This window comes from Lagopus muta, chromosome 4, assembly GCF_023343835.1.
Source record: "Lagopus muta isolate bLagMut1 chromosome 4, bLagMut1 primary, whole genome shotgun sequence".
NCBI classification, from domain to species: Eukaryota; Metazoa; Chordata; class Aves; order Galliformes; family Phasianidae; genus Lagopus; species Lagopus muta.
In genome coordinates this window covers 58902472-58928421 of record NC_064436.1, presented here as the reverse complement: position 1 = coordinate 58928421, position 25950 = coordinate 58902472, and the positions used below count along the sequence as shown (strand labels likewise).

Genomic DNA, 25950 nt, shown 5'->3' with positions numbered 1-25950 from the left:
AGCATCTGGAACCTTGAAATACATTAACAGAATATAAATATAGAGAACAGTCAGATTATATGTAAAAACTAAGACGTTTTAAGGGCCATGAACAATTTAGCCATACGTTGCTGATGGTTTAGAACACAAGTCCTTGACATTTAAGGTATTTTCCTGCTCGTTCTCACAGAACTCCATTTTGTGAAATATATGTAATAGCAACACTATGATGAGACTATTCAGATTCATAAAAAGTATTTTTCTTAGTTCACCAACTTTTAAATACTAAAGGAAGATTCTCCTTAAAAGAGAAGTCCTAAGGATTCACAGAACTTAATACTCTCTGATTTTTGTAATAAAATTTATAAACAACTAATATATCAAATCAATATACAAATAAAATTCCATATGAAAACATTTAAAGTAAATTAGATTTATGTCAAGATGAAGGAATGAAGAAAAGCTCAAGCAGTCTGTTCTAATTGGGTTCTCGTGATAACTGGGTTTTTCAGTATGACATCCCAAAGGCCCGATGCACGCATGTAAAATATACTTCAAAGAGCCAGGATAATTTTTTGCATTACAGCACTCTGAGGAAGATCAATCACTGTACATCTCCACCTTAACTATTAGTGGCAGGAAGTGTTAACAGTATTGGCCATAGTAACATAAGTCATGTAAAAACACCACCTATCACCATCATTATATTAAACTTATGACATACTTCAGATTCATCCAACACATCCTAATAAACCTATACCAGTCTAGTTAGAGGATCATGTTTACTGAATTACATTATGAGATGACCCACAGATGACACACATTTTTACAGTGACAGGTGTATCACTGTAGTTGTCATCTGTGACAAATAAAAGGAGGACAAATGGAAAAAAACAAAGAAACAACCACACCTTGACACTGTGACAAGTATTAACAATTCATTAGTGACAGAATGACAAATTTTAAATGTCACATTTAAATGGGCAGATAGCTCAATATAGAGAAAAAGTGATGAAGACATAGGTCAAATTAACAGAAAAACAGAATTTTGACTCTTTACCATAGGAAGGGCAGTAGAAACGACATAAGAGCAGGAGATTGTAAAATCAAAAATTTGAGAGAAAGTACTCTGATGGGTGGCACAAAAGGGTTAATAAACCAGTTAATACATTTATATATGTGTGTGTGCAAAAATAACAACACTGAAAAAGATAGAAGAGTAGAAAGGGATAGAAGAGAGATAGAAGTTAGTCATAAGTGAAGAAAGTAGTGATAGAAAAGTAACAGAAGGTTCACTAAGAAGGTGAAGACCTGGAAAACAATTAGTTGGCTGGAATATTTGTTAGAAAGTGTTCAATAACAGAAGCCAAGTGGTAAAATAAGACAATATAACTATTGTAAGGATTACCAAGCAACAGCAGCAGTGAACTAATGAGAATCAGTAGGTGAAAGAAGCAGAGTCTTCTTGAACAGTGAAAGAGAGCTTAGTACTTTTGAAATGATGCCAGAACTTGTGGGTGCCAGAAGAAATCCAAAGTTGTGATGTAAGGAGAGGGTGGTCTCCTTCCCAAAACTTTCTTCCTTCTCGCGTTGGCAATCCTTTCTAATGTCTGCATTTGATTCTAAGCACTAAAATTAGTCAAAGATCTCAAAGAAATCTTCCTTACAATTCAAGCCAGCCTTTTTCCCTGGACTTCCCCCTCCCTATTCTATGCAGTACTAAGAGAAAAGACCCAAGGAAGTATTAATCTGATGATTTTAGAATCCAGTAAAAGTAAATTCTAAAATCAGAACCCATTTTCCTAGAGTGTTCTTCTATTAGCTATATGCTATTTACATGAGTCTTTAATGTTTGGGTTTTTTCTCCTTCTCATTGGGCACTTTTTTCCCTATTTATAACTGTACAACATCTCTCTGAAAAAATCATCCATCACTTGCTGGATAGAGGTTTAACCAGGTTTTTTAAGCCAACAGTTCAAGGTACACTGCTTTGTAAGATTAGTTAATCATAAGCCATCGTGGTCATATTAGGAAGTTGTATTAGGAAGAAATTCATCACTAGGAGGATGTTCAGGCTCTGGAACAAGTTGACCAGAGAACCTGTGAATGGAACAACCCTGGAACTGTTCAAGACCAGGTAGGATGGGGCTCAAGGCAACGTGCTGTAGCAGAAGGTGTCTCTGCCTATGGCAGGTGGGTTGGTACTAAGTAGATGATCCTTAAAACCTTTTCCAGCCAAATCATTCCAGGTGTCAAGAAGGGGCAAGAATATCAAACGCAGAGAGAAATTCACTTAAGCATCTATCCAATGGCTAAGATCCGTATGCAATGAACACCCAGCAGCTTCTTCATCAATTTAATAACTTTAATTATTATAAATAGCAAAAAACTCAAGTCTTTTGGAAATCCTATCCTAAAGAGTAATGTAAGAGAGTTAAAAGCTGACAACTAGTGGTTTTCAATTAGATTTATATTTCTAATTCCCTTGCGTACTTCTAGAAATTATATTCATGGATACTGATTAAATAATTGGCACCAACTCTGAAATGTTTTTCTAAGTTCTTTTGATTTCAAAGGGAGTTAGACACACAAAAAAAAGTCTATTGGAGGATTAGGTACTTGGTATGTAAGCAGCCCAAGTCAAAGTTGCACCAGGCTTTATTGGAAAAACAAAGACTTTAAAATTTGAGAGCTGATAGAGATCACAGCAAAGAGAGCAGCATACTTTATACAGAGCCACGCTTAATAACAAGGCACTGTAGCAGCTGCAATTTCTGAGTCATTTGAAAGGGTAACGTTAAAGCATTAAGCACAGTGTTCATCGTGAAAAGAATTGCATCAAAAAGAAATGATTGTTTACAGCATTTTCAAGGTTTTTACCTTATGAAGCACACCAGCTAGGAACTGCACACTGGCTGTCCAAAAGCTGAAGGATATCACACAAACATTTTTGACAGTGAATGTCAATGTTTTACAGGCTGATTTGGCCCAATTCCATGACTAGCAGGGTGGAGGGAGCCCTTGGATCAGAAGAGGTAAGGGAAAAGGATAGAGTGATGGGCCTAAAACAAAACAGCAGCAACAATCTGAGGAGAAACAAACTGATTTATTAAATAAGATATCAGAATGCAAGAAAACACACTATAATACAAAATACAACAATATAATTAGAATTGGAACTAGTAAATCAAACTAAATGAGAGTGTCCGAAAGCCAAAGGCCTTACTCTAATGCTGAGGCAAGACAATTTAGGGAGCTCACATGCTGCCAAGACCAAAGGGAAAAGGGAGGGTCTCGTGACTTTGCCAGGGGATATATTTCCTCTCTGAATGCAAAGTTCTCTGGGGTATGTAGTTCTTCTCTTCTGGGACAAGTACCTGGAATTGGAGAATTAACTCTTTAGTTTCCTGTGCACTCCATGATGTATTGATGTGGAATAACGATAACCCAAAAATCATAAAGCCACCACTGTGATTTAGATATGGCAAATATGGCAATGCAGCCAGGGCCAGTAACATAATCTTCACTTTTTCATTCAGTTATTTCTCACAGTCTAAAGGACTTCTAAAACTTCTTTCACTCTCCATGGGAAACAAAATGCTGCTCCTGAAGATGTAAAACATGACATTTAATTTTTTATTACTTTATATATGTTTTCAGTGACTTCTATTAAAAGTATCTAGATGATCTCCATTATTACATACTGCAAGAACAGCACTGCATTTCCTCCTTAAAAATTCGTGTAACTTAAGCAGATGTAGGCTTCTCTTTCATTACATACACAAATTGAATACAGAATTAGAATATCTATAACAGAAGAAAAAACTTTCACAAACCTTCTATGTTTGTTATAAACACAAATTGTGGAAGAGGCTATGTGACTTTACCAGGACTACTACATCTACAGATCTTCACAAAGTGAAGAATTGACTCAGATTAAACCAGAAACCTGGGCCATACATTTAGTTTCAAATGATACTAAGTTTTGAATTCATTACAAAGAAATCAGAAGAACTCAGATGTAAAGATTAAGCAGTTCATTAATACGTTTGTCATCATAGAAACAATTACACTTGATAATGTTATTACATGTGTTCAAGGGAATTTACTTTCCAGTTAGTGTTAGACAACACCAGTGATTGGGTGCTACTAAAAGAAGTAAACAGAGATATTCAGGAAAAATTTGTAGAATGAGAGAATGTAGTCAGTCTTGAAAGATCTATGCATGCTTTGCTTAGAGAAAAAGAGCAAAGAAAGTAAAGTGGCCCCAACAGATGACATCCAGTTACAGAAGAGTGACATCTTAGTATGTTTCTTGAGTAAGAGCTAAAATAGATATTTTTTAACCTGCTAGGTTTATTTGTTTTGTATCCTTCCAAGCAGCTTCGAATTTGTCCCCTAGTTACGTATGCCATTATCATTAGTTGTTTTTTTTTTTTCTCATCTGTAAACATTAAGGTCAACCTAAGGCCAAGTATGTATGGGCTACAAGAAGTAAATTTGCTTTGGCTAAGAAAATACTTGTGTCTAGGTCACGTGATACTGCCCTTTCTTTTCATTTGGAATCCTTCAGATTAGAGAGCAATGGCCTTAAAGACTCATACAATACTTTGCAAATTAGTTCATCTGTCTATCAGTCATTCAATTGCTTCTTCAGCCTACTGTGAAAACGTCAGTAGTCCCTAGCATGATCTTCAACAAGGAGATTGGAAAATAAAATTATCCACCGAGGATTTGAAAAAAGAAGTAAGTTTTTGCTAAAGTGCTTTCCTTCAATTTATGACAACATATCCCAGAAATGATTCTGCTTCTTTTAAAAATATCCTAGCATCTCTATGTACATAAATACTGTATGTATGTGATTGCATGAATGGGTTAACAGTTCTAAGCCTATCACATATGAATCTATGTATTTCTCTGCAAGTATACTAAGGTTTATAGAATGAAAGGCAGATCCAAATCCACAACCTATTTATACAACAACAAGCTGAACAATTGTGGTCAAATAAAATATAATGAAAATATCTCTGCTAGAAATAATTTCTGAGAAATAAATCATGGAATTGAAAGAAAGTTTAACTTCAAATGTTTTGAGGTTTATTGACCAGCTCTATAATGTGGAATGTTTCAACACACTCTTAAAGCTGTCCCTTCACAGTGTGGATAGAACACATTGATTTGAGTCTTTTGGATCTAGGTTGGCTTTATGTTTCAAAATATGTTTTCCCACTCTGATATGATTCCCTGTTGTAAAATATTATGCCAGTGAAAGGAAAAAGAAAAAGAGAATATGAATCAGGGTTCACATTTTGGACACTGAGTAATGGGGATTAAACTTATCTAGACCATCTTATTGCCTCAAATAATAATATTTCAAATGCCATTCAAAAACTTCTGTCTGCAGAAATCAGAATAAAGACCACAGTTTTAAACTCAGGGGATAAAAATAGGCTTCAAAATTTGGAAAAGAATGATGTGAAACATATTAAACACCTGCAGAGCTGATCACTTCAGTGGTCTTGGCTGGGCTTTACAAGAACCTTCCCGCATATCCCTTGCCAACAGTCATCACTAACTTAACAGAGCTACCAAATTGTTCCATAACAATCATAGGCTAGCTTTTCTTATCTGCCTTATAATTTGATAAGTATTGAATTCAATTTTATAAACTTTGTGGTGCCAAAGTCATTTCATTTTAGACAGCTGAAAAGTCACTAAGATCATTTCTACAACTAAGGAGTAAAAGTACTGTTATTAGTACTTTAAAAATAAGCCCAAGTCAAAAGACAAAACAAGGGTATTTGTAAGAACATATGGAAGAAATATTTTAATATGAAGTTAGATACATTGAAAAGGTGTGATATGTGCAGGAAGAGAAGATAAACTGTCTGTAACAACAGAAGGAATTCAAAAATATGTATTTTTCAGCCAGAAGCTGGATTAAAAAGGTTTGGAGTTCTCTGTGAAGGATTTGTTCCTTCTTTGATTTCTTCTGTATTTAGGGGATCAGAGGTATGTACATTGTAAATGACAGGGATTGCATCAGAGATGCTAGATTCAGTTATCACTCACCCTAACAAAAACAGCAGGTGAAGCTCTTCATTTTGGCTAACTGTTCTGTTAAAACCAATAAAAATAACAAAGAAGTAATAATACAGATAGTAATCTGATGCCATGTTAATTTGCTGTCTGGGAAAGGAATTACTAGTTACGTCATGAGATGGATGTACCAAGAAATAGTAGGAACAAAATACGACGCTGTGATTCCCTAAAATTCTGATAAAACGTAAGTAACATATCCTCTGTTTGTTTGTTTGTGGGGGCTTTGTTTGTTTTTGTTTGTAAATGTGAATTTCTACAGCGCTTAAATCATGCTAAGGAATACTCAGGAAATGAATTGAAACCCTGTAATTTCTGCAAGATATAGCTTGGATTTTCTCCCCATTGGAGAAGTAACATTTTTCATGAATGCATGAAGGGAAAGTAATGTTTTTGAGCTGGGTCCAGCTGTGTAAACTCAACAATTGTAAGAGTGAGGTGCATCTTCCACTTGCTGGGATGGTCTCCCACTAGTTTCACTGATGACCAATGAATTAAAGTACATCTCTACAGAAGCAAAACACAGTGATGCATTGTCAATATTCCTGCAGCAAATCACTCTACAGTTAATCAAGATCACAGGGCACTAAAATAACAAACAAGATTCTGTTAGCTTGGAGTAAAAGGCAATCTTCACGCTCAAAACAGAAATTGTTTTCCTCCAGAGTCATGTTCTCATGTTTGGAAGAAGAAAAAACCCATAGATAAAAGATTACACAGAGAATTCTGCTATTCATAAAACCTTATATGCCAGAGTCTTATTCTATCTGAAAATTCATAAAGTAGTTCTTTAATAACAGAAGCTGACTGCCATTTATAACCATTGAATAGGCATGGTAACTAGACACTGGACTGGCTTTACCCAGGTTTCTTAGAAGGATGCATTATAATGAAATGGGCTATTTCAGACAACAGTTTCAGGAGCTGATAGTTTTAAGGTAGAATGATAATTTTTCTTTAATTCCATGTTACTGAGTTTATGTCTTACCACAAAACACCATGGTTTCAACTTTATTTGCAATGGTTAATTTTGGTCAGTAGTTTTTTGAAAGACCATGCTTTTAGCAACTGATTAGTATGTTTGTTGATAACTAATAAGTAAATTCCTAGATAGCCTCCAATTAAACAAATTGTCATATATTTGACACCAGTCTATGCTGTAAAATGTCCTTGAATCCATACCAGTAAGAAAAAGACTGATCTGACAGTGGGTTTTCCTGGGCTGCTCAATATCTGCCAGGAGGCAACACCATTAGACATTCTATAAGCAAAGGTAACAAGGTGGAAATTTAGAACAATATTGAGAAACAAACTCATGCTACCTATTTGAATTACAGTAGTGGTTAGTATGCATCCTTTTTCCATCACTAATTATGTTAGACAGTTTAGCAAATATCTAGTCATAACATTATAGTGAATGAGTTATTGATAGAATTACAAGAGAAAGAGAATAAAATGTTTAACACCTGCTCCTAATAAAGCACTGGAATGTGATTCAGTTGTATTTGATAGACTGCTAGAAAATAAATGAAACCAAAGTATCTGTATCCTTTTGCTAGCAAAAGAAGGTAGGAAAAACAAAGCAACACAAAGGAAATAAAAACTTCTGTTTTTGTAATTCTCAGTTCATAGCTGAATGTATATCATAATTCAAGGGTTAAAAGTTAAAAGTTGTATTATCAGACTACTATTAAGACTTCAATATTAAACACTCAAAATGTACAAAAAAAGAAGAAATTGTGTTGTCTGTAGGGTTATTTTCTGAGTCCAGCTAGGAAAATAATCATTGTAGGATCTTTAACTGCACAGTCACTTGCAATTTTTTCTGCACATGGATGGTATTTCATAACATTTCCTTCAGTATCTTAATACTCTGTTTTTAATACCTGGTGCCATTTTATATTTAGGATACTCCATTTAAGCTATTCTGTGCAGGCAGACTTGCATTTAATTTTATTAATCCATACCAATTTAATATTTTTAGAATATACCTATGAAATAAAGGAATAAGTTCAAAAGTTTTGTTACCTATTTTCTAGTATGATAGCATGATTTATTGTAGGACTATTATACTTCCCAGTGCTTATGTTCAGACCATAATTCCCAACAATTTTATATTTCAGCTAAAACTTCAAAGATTAAGATCCCAGGATTTCAAGTTAAACAGCAAGAGCACAAAGATTTTCAGCAGGGCACTGAGCTACCTATGCTGTGAATGTCTGTTGCAAAACCTACATCTGAAGTGGACATAAGCATTGCTAGGCTCACAGTTATATAGGTTCACCTATATTATTTGCCTGTTATCACATCCAGCTTTATCGTAATCCTTGAACAAAGTTAATTAACTATTCAAGAACAAAGTTAGATACCAAAGAAGGAGATTCAAAGCATCTGATGGCTAACCAACAAGCAGAAATTGGTACAGATTGATATGTGAAGTCTGTGCTAGTTTTAAGCTAATGAATTACATGACTAGCTAGAATCTGATAGACTTGCCAAAAAAAGATGTATAAATTCTTGCTAAATAATTGGTTAGATACTAGGTCTGGATAGTAGGAGAGATTATTTACTTATAATATAGCATCCTAATAGTTGGACAACTTTGGAAAGTGTGTAATGAGTAACGATATAAACGTGAGCCTAAGCTAATATGTTTCACAGGTACAGGTGAGTTTGGGATGAGCGTACCTTCTATTCCTTCCTGACAAAGCTGGGAACTATGCAAAAAGGTACATAAAATTCAGATGGACCAAAAAGAAATGGACAGCATAGTTCTGTGGCAGTGATGCAGGCAAAATAAAGATCTGGAAATACTTGATTTAGGGCCTTTTCCTAGTATTTTCTAACCATCAAGAGGCAGTTAAAAATTTAAACAAAAGTTTGAATCAAAAACAGACTAAGAATGGTTAATGACTTGAGTATCTCACTTATCCTAAGTCCCAAGCCACTGGAAATTGTTGTGGCTGTTGTGTTCTGGACAGCTTTGAATTTAAAATATTGAATGAATTGAATTTAAATGATCAGGTATTTCAATACATAGTGTCAATCTTCTTAATTTGTGGCAACAAACCTTCTTAATCAGAGGCAACTTGTGGCTGATAGCTAGCAGGCCTGAACTCTTGCCAAATATTTTTAAGCTTGCTGAAAATGAAGCAGGTAAAGTCTGAAAGTTACGAATCTATTTCACTGCTCTGCTATATCCAGCTTAACAGACTGTAGAAATAAAAATAAAAACAAAAAAAAGAAAGAAAGAAACAAAAAAAGCCTTAAAGATCACACCTCCTTTCTTTACTGCCCTTTTGTTTTTTTCTATACTGAACAGAAAAGATTTAGTAAAAAAAAATCCCCACGTGAAGTCCAAGGCTGACACTATTACGTGCCCTTAACTGAGAGACATGAGGTATGGTGCTATGTAGTTGTCATTGATAAGACACTCAAGAGCAGGAGAGTGGAGCCATAGCTGAAGTGGATGATAGACTAAGCTACTATCTTTCTCTGAATAATGCATTTTGGCTAATATGAAAGGTAGATTATGTAAGAAAATAATTTGTCAGCAGAACTTAACAGCACAAAAGCTTTCTGTGTCTGCCTTCTGCAGACATCTATGAAATTGTTTCCTTCCCATGAGCAATCTGTCCATACCAATCCCAGCACAGGGGCCAGATACAATGAGTAAAGTAAGGAGTATACAACCCAGGGTTTTTCTTCACATGCTTTCTACAAATAAGTATTTGTTGGAAAAGTGACTGCTTTGCTGTCAAAAGATGGGATCTGTTTCAGAACCATGAACACTATTGCAAATGTAGAAAATCTAGATATTTGAACATTACCTTCTACTTGAGAGCAAAAATTCTCACATGAATGCTAAACAAGTGGGTACAGCATGGTATTATGAAGTGTAGAGAGAGAAGCTTGATAGTTTTGCCCAGACACATTAGCAACAAGTACAGTAGCACCTAAGTCAGTAAAGATGTTTTCTGACAAAGCTATTTTCTTTCAAATTCTCCACTAAATTACACTACACTGTCTTTAGCCAGGAAGCCAGCTCAGCCAGAGATAAGTCAGGAGGAAGAGGAAAAAGTGAGGAGGAGGTGGAGGCAATGTCCTGTCCCAGCATCAGGCAATTTTGCAATGCATGCACAGCCTAAGAAAACTGGCTCCAGCACTTTCATCCATCACATCTCGTTGCATCCCCCTGTAGTATTGTTTTAAAATGTGGATTTAATAAGTATAAAGACTCTGTAGTCTTCAGCTCATAAATCCAAGTTGTACAAGTCTGTGCCCAAAGAAAATAATCCAAATTCAAGTGGCTAGAAATCTAATTCTGATGGAAATGGTACATTAAATACTCCAGAGGTAATGGATGTGTAAACAGAATGTAGTGCTTCCTGCAACTGAAACATTTGGATTCAAACCAGAAGGTTAAGTTTGCCTGAGCCTGTAGTTCAAACACAGGAAAAAAAAACACTCAAAGTCCCAAATAAAGTTGATCAGTATGGGTTTATGCTCTTGGTAGGAGTTATTTTAAATTACCAGAATGCTGTTGAATAATGGCAGCTGCCACAGTGAAAATGCAGAAGTGTTTGTCAAAATCTCCTGCTTTAGTTAAAAAAAAAAAAAAAAAAAAAAAAAAAAAAAAAAAAAGTAATTGCACCTAAATCCAGGAAAATAAATAAATGCATAACTATGAAAACTATGAAAAAATGAAAAAATCCATAGGCCATATACATATAGCTGAAAGAACAAGAAGTAAGGAACAGTTCTTAAACAGCTTATTCACACAACTGAGATCTTCAAAGAACTAGATTTAAATAAATGAATAACCATTAATAAGTCTTTCAAAATTGTTTTGTTTGCAGGGCTGGATGCATGCCTCTTTAATCAACAGATTGATTGATGTCTTTAGATATTTTAGAAATATATATGACCATGGAAATGTATTTAAAATATGGTTCACTACGAAGGGTCACTAAAGTATTAACAGCTCCCCAGAATCTAGTCCATCCTCCTCATGCAGAGTAATATCTTCCTGAACTGCAGGATCTTGCTGTATCTCTCTGTATTGCCAATAGAAATGTTAGCAGAATCAAGCCCTTAACAAATGTATGTCAACATGGTAATAATAGATTCCAGTTGTGCACAGACTTATGCATGTGCTTAATATCAAGCACATGAGTAACTCCAGGCTAGAACCTGAGCATACAAAAGAGCATAGTCCAAACCATTGAACTCCTGTGTACTTCTTGACAGGTATCCTTTTGTTCACCAGCTCCATCCCACCCCCCAAAACACAATTCTCCCTTTTATTAGTTTTCTAAACACAAATTTTCCATCAGTTAATCCTTTTAATGTCTCAGAACCAAAGTAAATATATAAAAATGTTAATATATATTAGACAAATGCAAAAAATACAAACAGTTCTAGATTTTATTAAAAATAAATCAACATGTACCCTCCTGTTCTACATTAAATATAAAGGAAAGGCAACAACTTAAAGAAACAAAACCAATGCCGTGCAAAATAAACAAGCTATTTTCACATAGTGAAAGTCAGTGGAAACTGATCCAATGTCAGGACAGTTTTTGAACCCACTTAAACTGGGCTAAAATCCCATCTTGAACTCACTTTTCTCTGATAAGCTTTTGCCATATGCCTCAAAGGCATATGCCATATGCCACTTAATAGAGGAGATGACTCCTCTGCATAACTTTTGATGTTGTATGTTTAACACCTAAGAGTGAGTCAAGGAGTCCTGTTGTCCTGGATTTTGTGTTTTTGGCAATAGCCTATCAAACTGTTGGGTCTTTTTTCCTCTCCATGAGTATTCACACACAGCGTTATTTGAAGCCAGGAAAATTGCTTATTATCCCTTTTTGCTTAAGTAGATGAGGTTTTCCTATGATATAGTACTTCTTGTCTTAAAAGTAGAAATTGCTGCATAGATGTGAATTTAACTCTCAGTTGGTATCAGAAAAGACTTTTTGATGTAAAGCACTTTGGCTTCCTGATTCTCAGCTGTAACAGATCTTTGTTTCATTCTTTTTTCATTTTTTTTAAAAAGAGATTATCTGCTATAGAGTACCTATTATTTTACTGTTTCATGCCCTGTAAGCACTGTTTTCACGCTTGTTTTCTCTTCCTGTGGCAGTAGCTTGTGCTAAATCCCGATCTTTACTTTGTTGCCAAAATAAAAGTAAATGGTTTTACAACTTCAAAGCATAAAGTTAGTCTGGATTGGATTGTCAGTACCTAAAAGTAAGCTGGCATGAATGCTTACCTGTCTATAGCCATATCTAGTTCCTTCTCAACTAAAGCTTGGATATCGAATTGTGAAATTTAGCTTCTAAGAGAATTATTGCAAGGGGAGAAACTCCCATTACTTTTATTTAAGTATATAACAAGGAGTACCTAGAATCATTAGTACAAAATGCATGCTCCCGACCACCAGATACAGCAGCTTGCATATGGTTACACATCTTTCCCCACCTGTACCAAGTGTGCCTCCAACCTAATTGCTGGTCATCAGGGGTGGTTACTCTCTGCCAGGACTGGGCTCCAGTGATTTGTCTGGTTGAGACCTCCTTATTCTCAAAGGTAAACACATATGCTGAATCACTGTGAAAAATCACTGCCTATAATGAATTTGAGTGGACGGCAGTATGGAAAGAATTTCTTATGTATGAACTACTGGAGTGGTTACCAGTATTTAATTTTTAGGACAAAGATATATCAGTGTATATGCCTGTCACTGTCAAGAAGAACATATATTGTGGTTTGAAATATCACTCTAAAATATCATCCAAAAATAGCCAGCTTGTTTCCTCAGCTATGATCAGAGAGGTTGTCATTGTAAAGGTGTGCTTGCTACTGCCTGCTTTAAAAATAATAATACAAAAATCTGATGTAGTAAGCAGATAGTAATAATCATCTTTAACAAGTAGTATGTCGTGCTTTGTTTTCATAACATGATCATAGAACAGGGTATAGGAGATTCAGAAATGCTGTACAAGTGAGCTAGTCAAAAATAAGGGCTAAGCAGCTCCCTAAAATCACTGTCAGCATCTGGACATTTTGCAGTGGTGGCCATTTTGGAGGAGTGACCAAGAGATGATAATTAACCATTTGTCCCCTGAGAGCAGATGATCTGGGCTGCCTGACGCTCACTGAAATGTGATGGCCTGAACTGCTGTAACCAAGTGCTCATTCAGTCACTTATGCAAACGATACATAAATCACAGCAAACAATGACACGCCTAGGGAAATCAGGCCACTGAAATCACAGTCCTTTTCCCGCTCACATCCTTCACCTCCCCATCAGTACACCCAGTGCACTCTGTGCGGCCTCTGCCACCTAGCTGTGGTGCAGCAGATGCCATTATTTTTGGACTAGATGATCTCAGATCTTTTCCAACCTTAATGATTTTACAGTTTGCCCAGGTGGGTGCTGCAGAGGGGAGGTAGAGCCATCCTATTTCTGATAGGCCTGTGGCTGTTCGGGTACCCAGGCATTCTGTCCCCTCAAAAATCAGACCAGCAATGGAAGGTAGTGGCTAGCATCTGCTACAGCAGCCCTGATTGGTTGGCATTCCCTACAGGTAAGGGAAAATAGCCAATGAGAGAGAGTTTCTCAGCAAGCTTTGTTAAGCTGCCTGGTCCCTGTAAGAAGGTGGTGTGAGAAAATGGCGGATGGTGAAGGTCACCATAGAGTTACTGAACTTTACGTCTTCACAAAGAGGGTAGCTGAGCCTGACTGGATCTACTGACTGAGACGCACAATGCCGTGCAGAACACCACAGACCAGCAATCATCTCTCACATCACCTAGGTGTCTGCAAACCATTCACTTTTTTGGATCACTTCAGCTTCATGCACCGCTACAGTAGAGGCCGCGCAGGCAGACTGTGAGCCTTTGGGCATGGGCCTGGTGAATAGGGCCAGTGGTGCAGGCATGATGGCTACAGAAAGGTGAGGAGTCACTACAAACCTGTGTGTATGGCTCCAGTACAGATGCTCTGCATGGCAGCCAGGTGTAAAGAGGCAGTTACACTTAGTTACCAAACACAGGCAGACACAGGAGCAATAGCAAATACTGGAGCATAGAAACAGGATGGAGAAACAGAGATATTTATGTAAAATGTTCACTCCTTAATGTTTGCTCTTCCACATCTTCCTGAACATTACCATGGTAACTCAGGATTGGATATATTTGCTCTATGCCAGAGGTAGATGCCTGATAGTAGGCAACTATAACCATAGTCCTTCATTTTCATGACAATCCAATAATGAAAATTTCCCTGATGCCTCCCACTGAAATAAAGGAGAGATACAAAGAGAAGTGGTCAGGCAGAGAAGTGAAAGACTCTCTTTGGAACCAGCATCATTTTACAACAATTACTTTGCAGCTCCTTGCCCATCAGAAATGAGATGGTGGTGCATTAGGGTAAGAAGGTGATTACATTGCCTCCCTTTCAAGCTCTAGACCAGTGCTGTGACTTGATATGGTTTTTATCAGAGACTGCAATGCTGCATTACCAAGTAAGCAGTAAATTATGTCAAAATCAATTATACTACCCCAAGCAGAGATTCTGAGTAGAAAATGAATGGGTCTGGGGGTGGAAGGAACAGACACTGCTTATGCATTTTGATTAGATAGCCAGCTATCATCCTTCACAAGAATAGAACAGCCAGCAAGTCAGGAGATCAGGAATATTAGTTGACTTTATCACATCTTATATTTCATGCTTGTTTTACTACAGCCTGCAAAAGGAGATCCTGGATCTTAGTAGGAGTCCTTTAGTATGATACAAGCTTTTCTGGTTTTTAAGTGCCTTGATTCAGTATCTGAGAAAATTATGACTGGAATGTACAGACAGACAGAGCAGATATTCACAGCATACCTTTCTACCTAGAAAGTGTATGGATCAATGAATCTCTATTTCTAAAAGACAAATTTTAGATTTATGCAGAAAAACATTTCCTTGCAAATATCACTACAAATTGCAATAGCATTTATCAGACTAAAATCCCTTCTAAAATTGCAGTGAGTGAAAAGAAACTTGTTACTGTAGATTACCATGAACAAATAAAATAACTAAGCATGGCAGTACATCCTGCTAAACAGGGCAGGGTGGGGTGGAAGATTATGTGTGCTTACCTTCATATACTGGCCAAGGAACTGTAAAGCCAAAATAGGGCCAATGAAATGTATAGAAAGAGGGAATCTCCAAAATGGATGAGAAATACTACTGTTACTTACCTCTCTTAAGGTCATGAACAACACTTATGTTTGATGACTGGTTTCATTCTGGATTTAGTGAAAAATAATCACTGCTTTTGGAGTGTTGAAGTCTCAGAGGGATGTCTGCTAGAATGCACAACAGATCATCATTCAAACAGTAATGTTACACTATACATTTTCCTCCAGTAACATTGGAATACATAGAGACAGGCAGATGCAATGGAATGCAGAATTTACTTCCTTAAGTATAAACGTATGCTATTCAATTCAATCTGTGTTGAATACAAGGCTTCAACTATCCCTAAAAGCATTTCAGTGTCCTTGGAGTTTCTTTACACTGCAGTAGGAGATGCTGACTTCTATAAACTCTGTCTTTTCATCTGGCTTTTCCCTGACAGAAAAGCACGTTACCACACATCAGCATCTTTGCTGTTTTCTTCTTTCTGCAGCAAATGTAGCTAAAGAGAAACTGTTAAAAAGCCTGCTGGCTCCTGAAAAGGCTTAGGAGCCCATTCTATTCTTTAACACTCATCTTACAGGATAAATTCCTGAACCCTTCTTTTGCTTGATAATGAGATTATATTTCTCTAGAAAAACAAGAACTAAAATGGTCTTATCTGTATTAGAAAGAAAAGTGAACGTAATAATAAATAAAAAACCTAAGACTTCTAAAAAGAAAAAAAAAAAAGTCAGAGAAATTTCTAGTATCCTGACTCTTAGAACTTGCCCTATATCTGATTTACTTTTTTTATTGCCTCAGAAGCCATGTCCTATTTATATATTAAACAACAACAACAGAAACCTACTAAAATGATCACATCTGTTCTCAAGCAATCCTTAAAACTTTATTGAAGAAACTTGAATTTGTTTTCATTTGATTTAAAACCTGGTTCCTAATTCAATAGGTAGCAAAAATGAAGTTTTATACCTAGCTTGTGTTTTGCTATTGAAAATGGAACACTTTAGTTTTTCTCCCTGCGTTGGAATGTATACATAGATAACTAATGAATGTAATGCTTCCTTTTTGGTTGATACTATCATTATTTCATGCTTCAGTTTCCTCACCTGCAAAAAAAGGTAGTGTTATCTTTTATGGTGCTTTGAGATCTAATGCTGTAAAGATATTTTAAAAATTACAATTACAATGATAATTAATTGATACTGGTATCAAGTTCAGCTCCTTCAAAGCTATTTAACAAAAGTTCCTTTCCTATGTACTTCACAGTGTAGAAGGTTGGTACTGTCATCATGCACTATAGAGGGGCCTATAAATGATGTGTTTCATTATTTAGGTTTTTTGTTTGTTTTTTAATTATTATTGCCCTGTAAGCACGTAGGATGACTTAAAAATGTTTTCTTAATCTTTAGAGGCAGCCTTGATTTGCTGTTACCTGGAGATGCCTTCTTGCCTGCTAGCTTGTGATGTCATGGGGCAAGTCAACTTAACTCGTCTGACAACAGCAATATGATAGTATCACAGAAACACAGTATTCATAAGAGCAGTCCCTCTACATTACAGGTAGGCATGTACACTTGCACTGGGGGAAATATGGGTTCTGTTTTGAAATAACTTTCTGGGACAATGGTAATAGTATCATAGATGAAAGTGGGCATAAGTATAGGTTTAAGTTATGTTCTATTTATATCACATCTATCTAAAGTTTTTGAGTGCCTCATATAAATATAGAGGCATTTCTGATTATGCTTATTTATTTATTTTAATCCTTTTTGATGTCATTGTTTCCTGAACAGTGTGCTGAACCATTATACTCATGAGGATTAATTTCAATATTATTATGAAGGGCTTCCAGATGTCCTATATAATTTCAGAGGAGTTCCCATACAATAGTCTAAAATCATGTGTCCCTTACTAAAGAAGATGGAATATTTGTTATGTTCTTTTTCACCACTTATAACTGGGGGAAATGAAAACACTGTTAAAATTGCCATGAAGACTTTCAGAGTTCTCTTCTACCTCTGATGGTCTTTATGCACCATGGATAAATCAGTGCAGTGTATGAGTTCAGAGTGCTGCTGCTGCTCTGCATGTCTATAGTATAGTAGCTATACAGTGTGAGAGTCCTTGAGTTCATGCTCCACATTATTTAAGCTGTAGCTACTCTCCACTTGCCAATCCTATTATCAGGTTTGTGTTTGCCCTATAAGTTAAGCTGGTCCCTGTTATTCTTCCTAAGTCTATATTGCAGCTCAGCTATGCAAAGACCACTTCAGTGATAAGAAAAGGAGTAGAAATATCTGTTGCCTGCTACCCTGCCCAGAAGAAGAAAGCTGGAATGAGAACCTCTCACATATGCAGTTTGGAAGTGAGAGATTATTACTCTCATTTTTAAATTCTGGCAACATCAGTAGCAACCTTTCTCTGGTGTTAGGGCTAGTTGTGACTATCCACCAACACTTAAGAAGTAAAACGTGATTGAGGCTATCAGCGGGTGGCACTTCATCCTTAAAAAAGGATAGAGTTCTTTCAGCACACAGAAGGCTTGGTGTAAAAACATGATTGTTGCTGTTGCTGGATTAAACTTCAAGGACATGTAAATGGTTTATTTAAATGACAATTGTGGATCTAAACCACAATATTGTTGCTTTCAAAAAATTTATGTATTTTTAATGCTTACAGCTTTTCTGTGGAGGGTTTCTCGGAGGTGCTCTCATAACTATCACAGTATATTTTACAATATAATTTAGAAAATGTTGCTTTTCTTTGTTATTTAAATGTTTTTATTTCTTAGTTATTTATCTCTTGCATCTTCAAACTTTTACCTGTACTGAGGAGCCTCTTCAACTCTTCAAAACCAAAGTTTATAAGAAAAAAATAATACTAAGTAAAACAAGGCCTTCCTCCTTCTACAGAGAAGTTTCCTCTGATGTTTCAGAGCTCTGGTGGAAAATAAAGCACTTAAACATAGTGGCATACAGTTCCACACTCAAATGTAAAGGCGCTATCAGTGTAGTGTATACAGAATGATAGTGTAGTGTTTGTTCCCTAAGGAAGAGTAGATAAAGTAATCTACCAACACAAATGGACTTCAAACAGTAGCTTTCAGCTAACAAAAATAAACATGATATTGCAGATTTAAAAGAAAAATTAAAAATTCTTTACACTTCTCAGCTTTCCCCCAGGAACACTCTTCCTTCCTCTGAGTTCCATGTTGTCTTGGAGACTGATGTGTTAAGGTCTGTGAAACTGGCAGGCTGCTTACTTTCAGTGTTTTAATTAACAGCCAATGTTGGCTGAGCAAAAGGAGACGTGATTTCTGCAGTAATAGCAATAATTTTACCGGGCAGAACTGGCTGCAGGGTAGGAAACAGAGTCATCTTACTTCCCCCTTAGAGTCCATATTTGCTTAGGTGTTTAAGTATTTCACTGAAAACCATTTTAAACCTGCAAATGTTGTGGGTCAAACTTGCAAGGTTATTTTTCAAGTTAATTTTACATGATGTTTTAATGGGAGGCAACCCATATATCTGCATTTGACTCCATTCCAGACAAATGTTCAAACCAAGAGTTTGATTTGTCCATTGCTTCCAACTTACAATTTCAAACTGAGGTTCTAGGAAGAACCAGAAAGCTGTTTGTGGGAAATGATCTGAAAAATAATTGTTAAAATGAAAATCAAGTCAGTACCAGAAAGCTAAAGAATGATTTAGCTGCAAACTAAAACGGCAGGCAATGGTAGGGGGAAGGAAATAGAAGGGCTTAACAGGCTACTGTTGGAAACCCAATACTCAATGTACTTGCTACCATGAATCCAAATTTTGGCGCCTAATTCTTCTCTCCCTTCAACACTGATGCCTTTCAGGCACTGAGATCATCCTGAGATTTCTGTGCTCAAAGGAGATGCAAACTGGAGGATTTACAAACCTGAATGTTTCATTACTCAGCATCCTTTACCAGATGCCAGAGGGAATGGCCTCAAGCTGCACCAAGAAAGGTTCAGGTTGTGTATTAGAAGAATGTCTTCTCAGAAAGAGTGGAGAAGTGCTGGAAAAGGCTGCCAATGGAGATGGAGGAGTCACCATCTCTGGAGGTGTTTAAGGAAAGTATAGATGTAGTTTTCAGCAAGATGGTTTAGTGGGAGATCTTGATGGTAGGTAGACAGTTGGACTAGATGACCTTATAGGATTTTTCCAAATTTGATGATTCTATAATGAACAGGAAACTAGGTATACACCCTACAGATACAGATCTTTGGCTAAATATTGCTTCCATTTTTAAATAGATTGTTCACAGTGTCCCAGTATGCTATTAATATGCCAAAGATTTATCTTATCTAATATAATTATCATTTATCATCTTCTGCTACAATATGAATATCTTGTTTTCATTTTGAATTTAGTAGTTGTGTAAGTACTGTAAGAGACAAAGACTTGCTACAACATTTTATGTAATTTAACCAACGAAAACATTCTATTTTATACAAATTAAGAGCAACAATGAGTATTTTAATCATATCTTTTCATTTTGTTTTAGAGTTATAGAGCATATATCTGTATTTGCAACTATAGACTATATTATTTGAGTATCTGGTGGGCCGCATTGGCATTATATGCATCTAAAGAGGCAAAATTAATTAGAAAACAATGTAGATTCCTTCATTCTTCAGTGTAAATACATGCATAAATTTTTAAATTTTTTAAAGGAAATAATAAAAATGATGCAAATTTGAAGGATCAAAACTTTGAATCTAAGATGACAGCTTTATACTGGTGTTATCGAAGAGTTTACGGAAACTAGAATATTATTTGCATAAATGTTTTGGTGAAAATCTCACACCTCGTATATTCCATGCATTTGATTCATCAAGGTACAGACATTCATAACAGATTTATTACAATCTCATCATCAATCTCCAGAAACTTTTATCTGATACTTGGCTAGTCAGAGACTAGAATAGCACTCTGAACTGTGAAAGGATTGTTTCTTTGTTTCTTAACTTCATCCTGATGGGAAGGAAATTTCTTCTACTTATGTTAGAAATATAAATAAGAAAAGGAAATATGTATAAGCAGGAGATCATGTATATTCTCATTGCAGAGACCAAGATGCATGTTATTAAAATTCTTATTTTTCAAAACATATTGGTACTAACTAATCTGTGGTATTTTGTTCAGTTATATCTTAAAAGTATTTCAGGATAAGTATTTATTCCACAATCAATAACATTCACATAAACAGCTGAAAATAAATACAAATTTGTTTCTTCCGTTGCCTGGAAGAAATCAAGCTAAATTCCACCCAGAAACCACTAAGTCAGTAGTTTGTCAATAAAGGCCTATAAAAATAAATAAAACAAAATTGTACACAGTTTCAAAATCTTGAAGATTAATTTTTACTCTTTCCCTCTGCGTGATTTTGAGGGAAGAAATAAAAGGAAGTTGTAAAAGCTTTTGACATTCAGTGTATTAAATCAGTAGAATTAATTGGAGGAAAAACAATTTGCTGAAATAACAAACAGTACAACCATACGGTGGTTTAGCCAATAAGAGCAAATCATTGCTGTGATCTAGCTACTGCGCAAAAGTCAAAAGTCTTCATCTGGGAACTTGCAGTAGATTTTCTATGCATGAAATATCTGAATGACCCATCTGTCTTCTTGAGTCTTATGTGCTGATGCGTATTTTCCCAGGTTGGGTTTAAAGGTGGAGTAAGAAGGAATGGGATGTTTCAGTAATATAAAAAGCACATTTTCAAAGCTGTAAAGTCAGAAATGCTGACCCACAGCACCTTTCCATTAGTTCTTAGGGGATAGGACTGACCTTTGGGACTGCTGTCATGCTTGTTTTGTTTTAAGGGATTGTATTTTTATCCTTTTTTCATGCTTAGTTGTAATTGTAACTGACTTGAGTCAATACCTGACTTTGTCAGCAGAAAATACCAATGTACATTTCTTCTCTGTTAACCCAAGTACTGCTTCATTCAGCCAATGCAAAGTTTGACACAGCTTTGGAGAACAGCCAGGCAAATATAGCAGAAAGTCTTGAAAGTTAGGAGAGAATTACAGCAAAAACATGAAAACAGGGACAGTTGCAAATAACTATACATGACAACAATGTCACCAAAACTAAACGAGTAAAAGGTTGTGATTATATTGTATTAAGTGTAAATGTTCTCATCATCTGCCATTATGGATCCTGGTATGAAGTTTGGAAAAGGGCAGGTGTATGATTATATTTTCCTTTTGCTGGCCATGACAATATATATGGATGATATCAGAATTATCCATATTTCTCATACCTCATTCCACCAATATTTTGTTCAGAAATTTGTTTTTTCCTTATTTCTTTTCCTATAAAAAGAGGAACAATGTAGTCTGTAATGAATCTCCCCTGTTGCTCGTGCTTGGCTACATAGTCATAAATCAGATTTGTTAGGTTTTCATATACTCAGTGTGACCAAGTGATGAAAATAGCTATTTTCTCTGTACTGCTCAGAAGAGTCTGGAAGATCAAACTACCTATACAGAGGTCCTTGTAACATTTTTCTTACAAATTTGTTCAGTGACTATTGAGTAATAGCAATTGAATGAGGCAATAGCCTCTGCATATTGGAGTGATGGAATTATCACAAAGTACAGAATATCAGTGTTTGCTAACTACGATACAAGATATGGTAGCCATAAAATAATAAGCCGCAGACTTTTCTTGTGGAATAAGAAATTCTACATTTTTGATGCAGAGTTTGTGAAAAGGAACTGATAATGGAGAATTTTCATCCATTCTTGGTGAATATTCTCTTGTCTAGAGGTAGGAATAATAAAAGATGCTTATATGCAATCTTTGCAGTCTTTGGGGGATAAAGCAAATAAGAAAATAAAAACTCTTTTGTTTATACTTGGGGATAATTCAATTTCATCTCATTTGGAACATGTCAGAAAGATGAAAACTAAAATGAAAACAGCTTTTGAATTAAAGACAATCTTTTCAAATCAATCAACATTAAAGAAGAAAGGAATTAGAACAATAAGTGAATGATATGCGCTATTGCTTGGAAACTTTTGAAATCTTAGCTTTGTAAACAAAATGAAATCTTCTATATTTGTGTATTGATGGGACTAATTTCATCACTTACATTCCTTAAAACCATAATACACAGGGTGACTCCAGTCATATTCTCTTCATAAAGCTGTTTGAAATTTATTCCCATCTTTCAACATTATGTCAGGCTTTGTGCACCTAAAAAAAATTTACTCTTTTACAGAAAATATCTGTCTGACATAAACAGAACTTCTCATAATGTCTACCTTTTGGTTGATGAACCAAAACTTACGAGGTGTGCAGAAATGTTCTCATGTTTATGGAAGAGAAAATTCAGCGTGCACAGAGCCTCCTATTTCATTAGAATTAACTTATGCAAGTCATCTCAATCTCCTATTTAAATCCTTAAGAACTTTTTTTTTTTTAATGTATGAAGGGCATTTTATATACTTCTGTGATGTGAACATTTAGTTGTGAAGCTTTGAAAGCAAATTCCAAGATACTCACTACTCCACTGTTTTTTCACCGAGAATACAGTAAAATCAGGTGCCAATAATGCAAATCTATAGGTTTTGTACATATTATTTCTCTCTCATTTTTACACTTGATTGCATAGTAACGTGAATTAAACTGAAAATTAACTGGAAATGCATGAAATGCATGTTTTGCACTTCATTTCTTTTACGCCACGTATCCATATGCAGTCTATGGCACACCCAGTTCCAAGAATATTTGTATTGTCAGACAAAATAGATGTTGCTGTAAGAAAGATCATCTAAGAACACTCACAAAATTTGGGTTGAATATTATGGCAATTTGTGGCATATTCAGGCATTTAAGTCAAAAAGATTTTGAAGTCACTTTTTAATTACAGAAATCCTCTCTCTACATGTTCCCACTTATCTACACCCATCTCTCACACATTGTCCATGATGCCTGCTTCTGCTGCCATCTTCTCTGTTTGCTCATAAATGTCTTTGTGGCCTTTGTGCTTTCCCCCACACTATTCCTAAAGCAAGGAATTTCTTGCCTGAAGAAAATATTGTTGTTCTTTCATGTTTCTTCTATGTTTCTACCACAAAACAGACAAAAATTAGCTAACTTGAAATGGCTAATTGAGGATCATTTGGAGCCTGAGGGACTTGTGGAGAAAGACTCCTTTCATACATTTAATCAGAAACTGATCAAAATATACGTGAATGCAAAAAGGTTTATATTGACTATCTACTTTTTTCCATTGTTTGTTATTTTTTTGTTTTTCCTGAAATTTCTGTATGGAAAATTATTTCTTTATGAAATTATTTCTTTATGAAATACTATGTCTTTATCTAGCTTCTGTTCTACAGCATCTAGTACAACAGGTCAGTTCTTGTTTGAACTCCTGGGTTTTGCTGTAGTGGAACTATACAAGGCCAAATAATATGGATACAGTCAGTTTAGGCTAGCCCTTCTTCCAGTAGGAATTAGATGCACAAACTTTAGCTTTAATGAAATAAATATCAAAACATACTGTTTTCAATTAAAAATAAAAATACATCAAAATCATCTCTGAAATTTTCACTTTCAATTGGTACCAAGTTGAGTACTTCATGAATTATTGATCTATTTACCTGAATATTACACTCAGCTGAGCAAACCCAACATCTAAACTGCAAAGCAATCCTAACACGATGTTTGTCCAAGGAGTTTTATTTGAATCTCTACATTTCTTCACTTAATTCCCAGCATGCTATGGAATATTTTTTTGGAGCTCTAAACGTAAGTTCAAGTTTTACATCTGTCACGGAGTAGTCATTCTGATGCTTAATAACCATGCTCCATTCAGGAAGTATCCATTATTCATTTCCAGTGTACCTTCTGGCTGATCTATTGAATCCACCTTCTGTTGGGGAGTTTTTTAGTAGATTGAATTGGCCTTTATGTGGCAGCGTTTGAGAACCCAGCTTTTTCAGTTTCATTTTTTGCCATGCTCCATGCATCTGTAACTCCATTTGACATCAGCCGAAGTCTTGGGAATTTCCAGCAGGAGACGTACCCCCAGTACGATCAGACACACTCTTGTTGTCTGCAGTTGGTGTTTTATTTTGAACACCAAGCATTCCTCCCTTCATATATCTGAGAGTATTTCAGTTCAGTGATTAAGGCAAGTATTAGATGACCTTTACTCTTCTTTCCCTTGCTTTCCTCTTAAGAGTTAAATGAAAGCCTTCCGTTCCTCTACAGGGTACTTAGAACTAAGGCACTATGGCGCTAGCAGCAGGTTGGTTTCATTACATTGATAGGATACATGTGCTGGTTTTTATCTCTAGCATTTTCTCAGTAATTCAGCACTTTAAAGTCTCAGCTGTCTACCGATCTGCAGACAATTGTTTGGTGTAACACTATCCGGAAAAAGCTGATAAAACACAGATGTGACTAGGTCTCTGAAATTTGTGGTTTGCTAAGTGTTTTTTTTTTCTTCCCATTTTCCTTTTTTTTTCTGCCATTTTTTTTGCCGATGGCAAGTTAGCTTCCCTACTAGGCATGATGGCACAGACTTTTATTAAAATGTTGCAACAAGGGGGTAATTGCTAAAAATTAAGGAAGTTAGTTGAAACAAAAAGCAGAAGCATCATATTTTCCTTCTAATTTCAGTATAACTCTTGGCATTCATCTCTTCATATTTTGCCCAATGCATACCCACAATAGTTTTCCTTTCTAAACACTCATTCTGAAGTGTGGATTTCTGGCAATCCTATGCAGATCCTTTTTAAGTAAAATGTTTTCTAGGCTCTTTTACACCTACGAACCAACAGCTTGATTTTTCAAAGGGGATGAAATTTTACAGCCACAGTGAGGCTTGTCTAGATAAGATTTGCTAGCACTTGGAAAAGATTGGAAGCAGTCTAGTTAGGTGGCAGGATGTTTCCGTCTCTTACTGGTCAGTGTTTAGAAAAGAACAAATTCTATTTACCATAGCATCAGCTGAATACAATTTTTCTGTCTTCCATTGACCTCCAACTGGTGACTGACCCCATGTCCTCTCACTCAGTTGTCATAATTCCATTCAAACACAACCACATTTTGTAATGCAGTCAATCCTTACTGTCTGCATAAGGAATTTTGCATGCATTCTGATCTTTTGAAGCTAAGAAATGCTATCTTTGATTTTTCTGCATGAAGCTGTTGTTTAGATCATTTGCATACTGTAGATTTATGGTACATTTTCATTCTGATTATCTCAGTAGCATTTCTAATTCTTCTGATTAGTTTATGATTTTTAAAAATGATGTAAATGGGCCAGTATAAGTTGGAATGTGAATGCAATTTGTTAGTGCTTTATCTACCTATGTCATAGCTGCCACTTTCAGCTGAAGTAGTACAAGCCTTCACCCCTATCCCTGAAGGAAACCATCCCTAATGGTGTAGTTACAGCTTTGCTTATGAGATGCTGATTTACCAACTGGCTCTAGGGTCCAAAATAGCAGGAGAATTTCTGAAGACTCCATGTCAATGAACACATCTGAAAGAAAAACAGAATATGCTGCAATATTCCTTCTTAGCTGCAGAATGTGGGGAGGGAAATAAATTTGCAAAAGGATGTTTATTGACATCTGTGTGTCTATATGACAACTGCACACAGCTTTAGTGATTTATGTG

The 25950-nt window shown here is 35.8% G+C and overlaps 1 protein-coding gene across 1 annotated transcript in view; it reads left to right on the top strand.

Moving 5' to 3' along the window:
* Nucleotides 1-2026: 2026 nt before the first annotated feature.
* STX18 (syntaxin 18) overlaps nt 2027-25950 on the top strand; it is a 152745-nt gene continuing 128821 nt past the window's right edge. The window contains exons 1-2 of the mRNA XM_048942152.1: nt 2027-2116; nt 16684-16834. Of these exons, the coding sequence (XP_048798109.1) occupies nt 16781-16834 (54 nt within the window). The 5' untranslated portion in view covers nt 2027-2116; nt 16684-16780. The remainder of the gene's footprint in view (nt 2117-16683; nt 16835-25950) is intronic.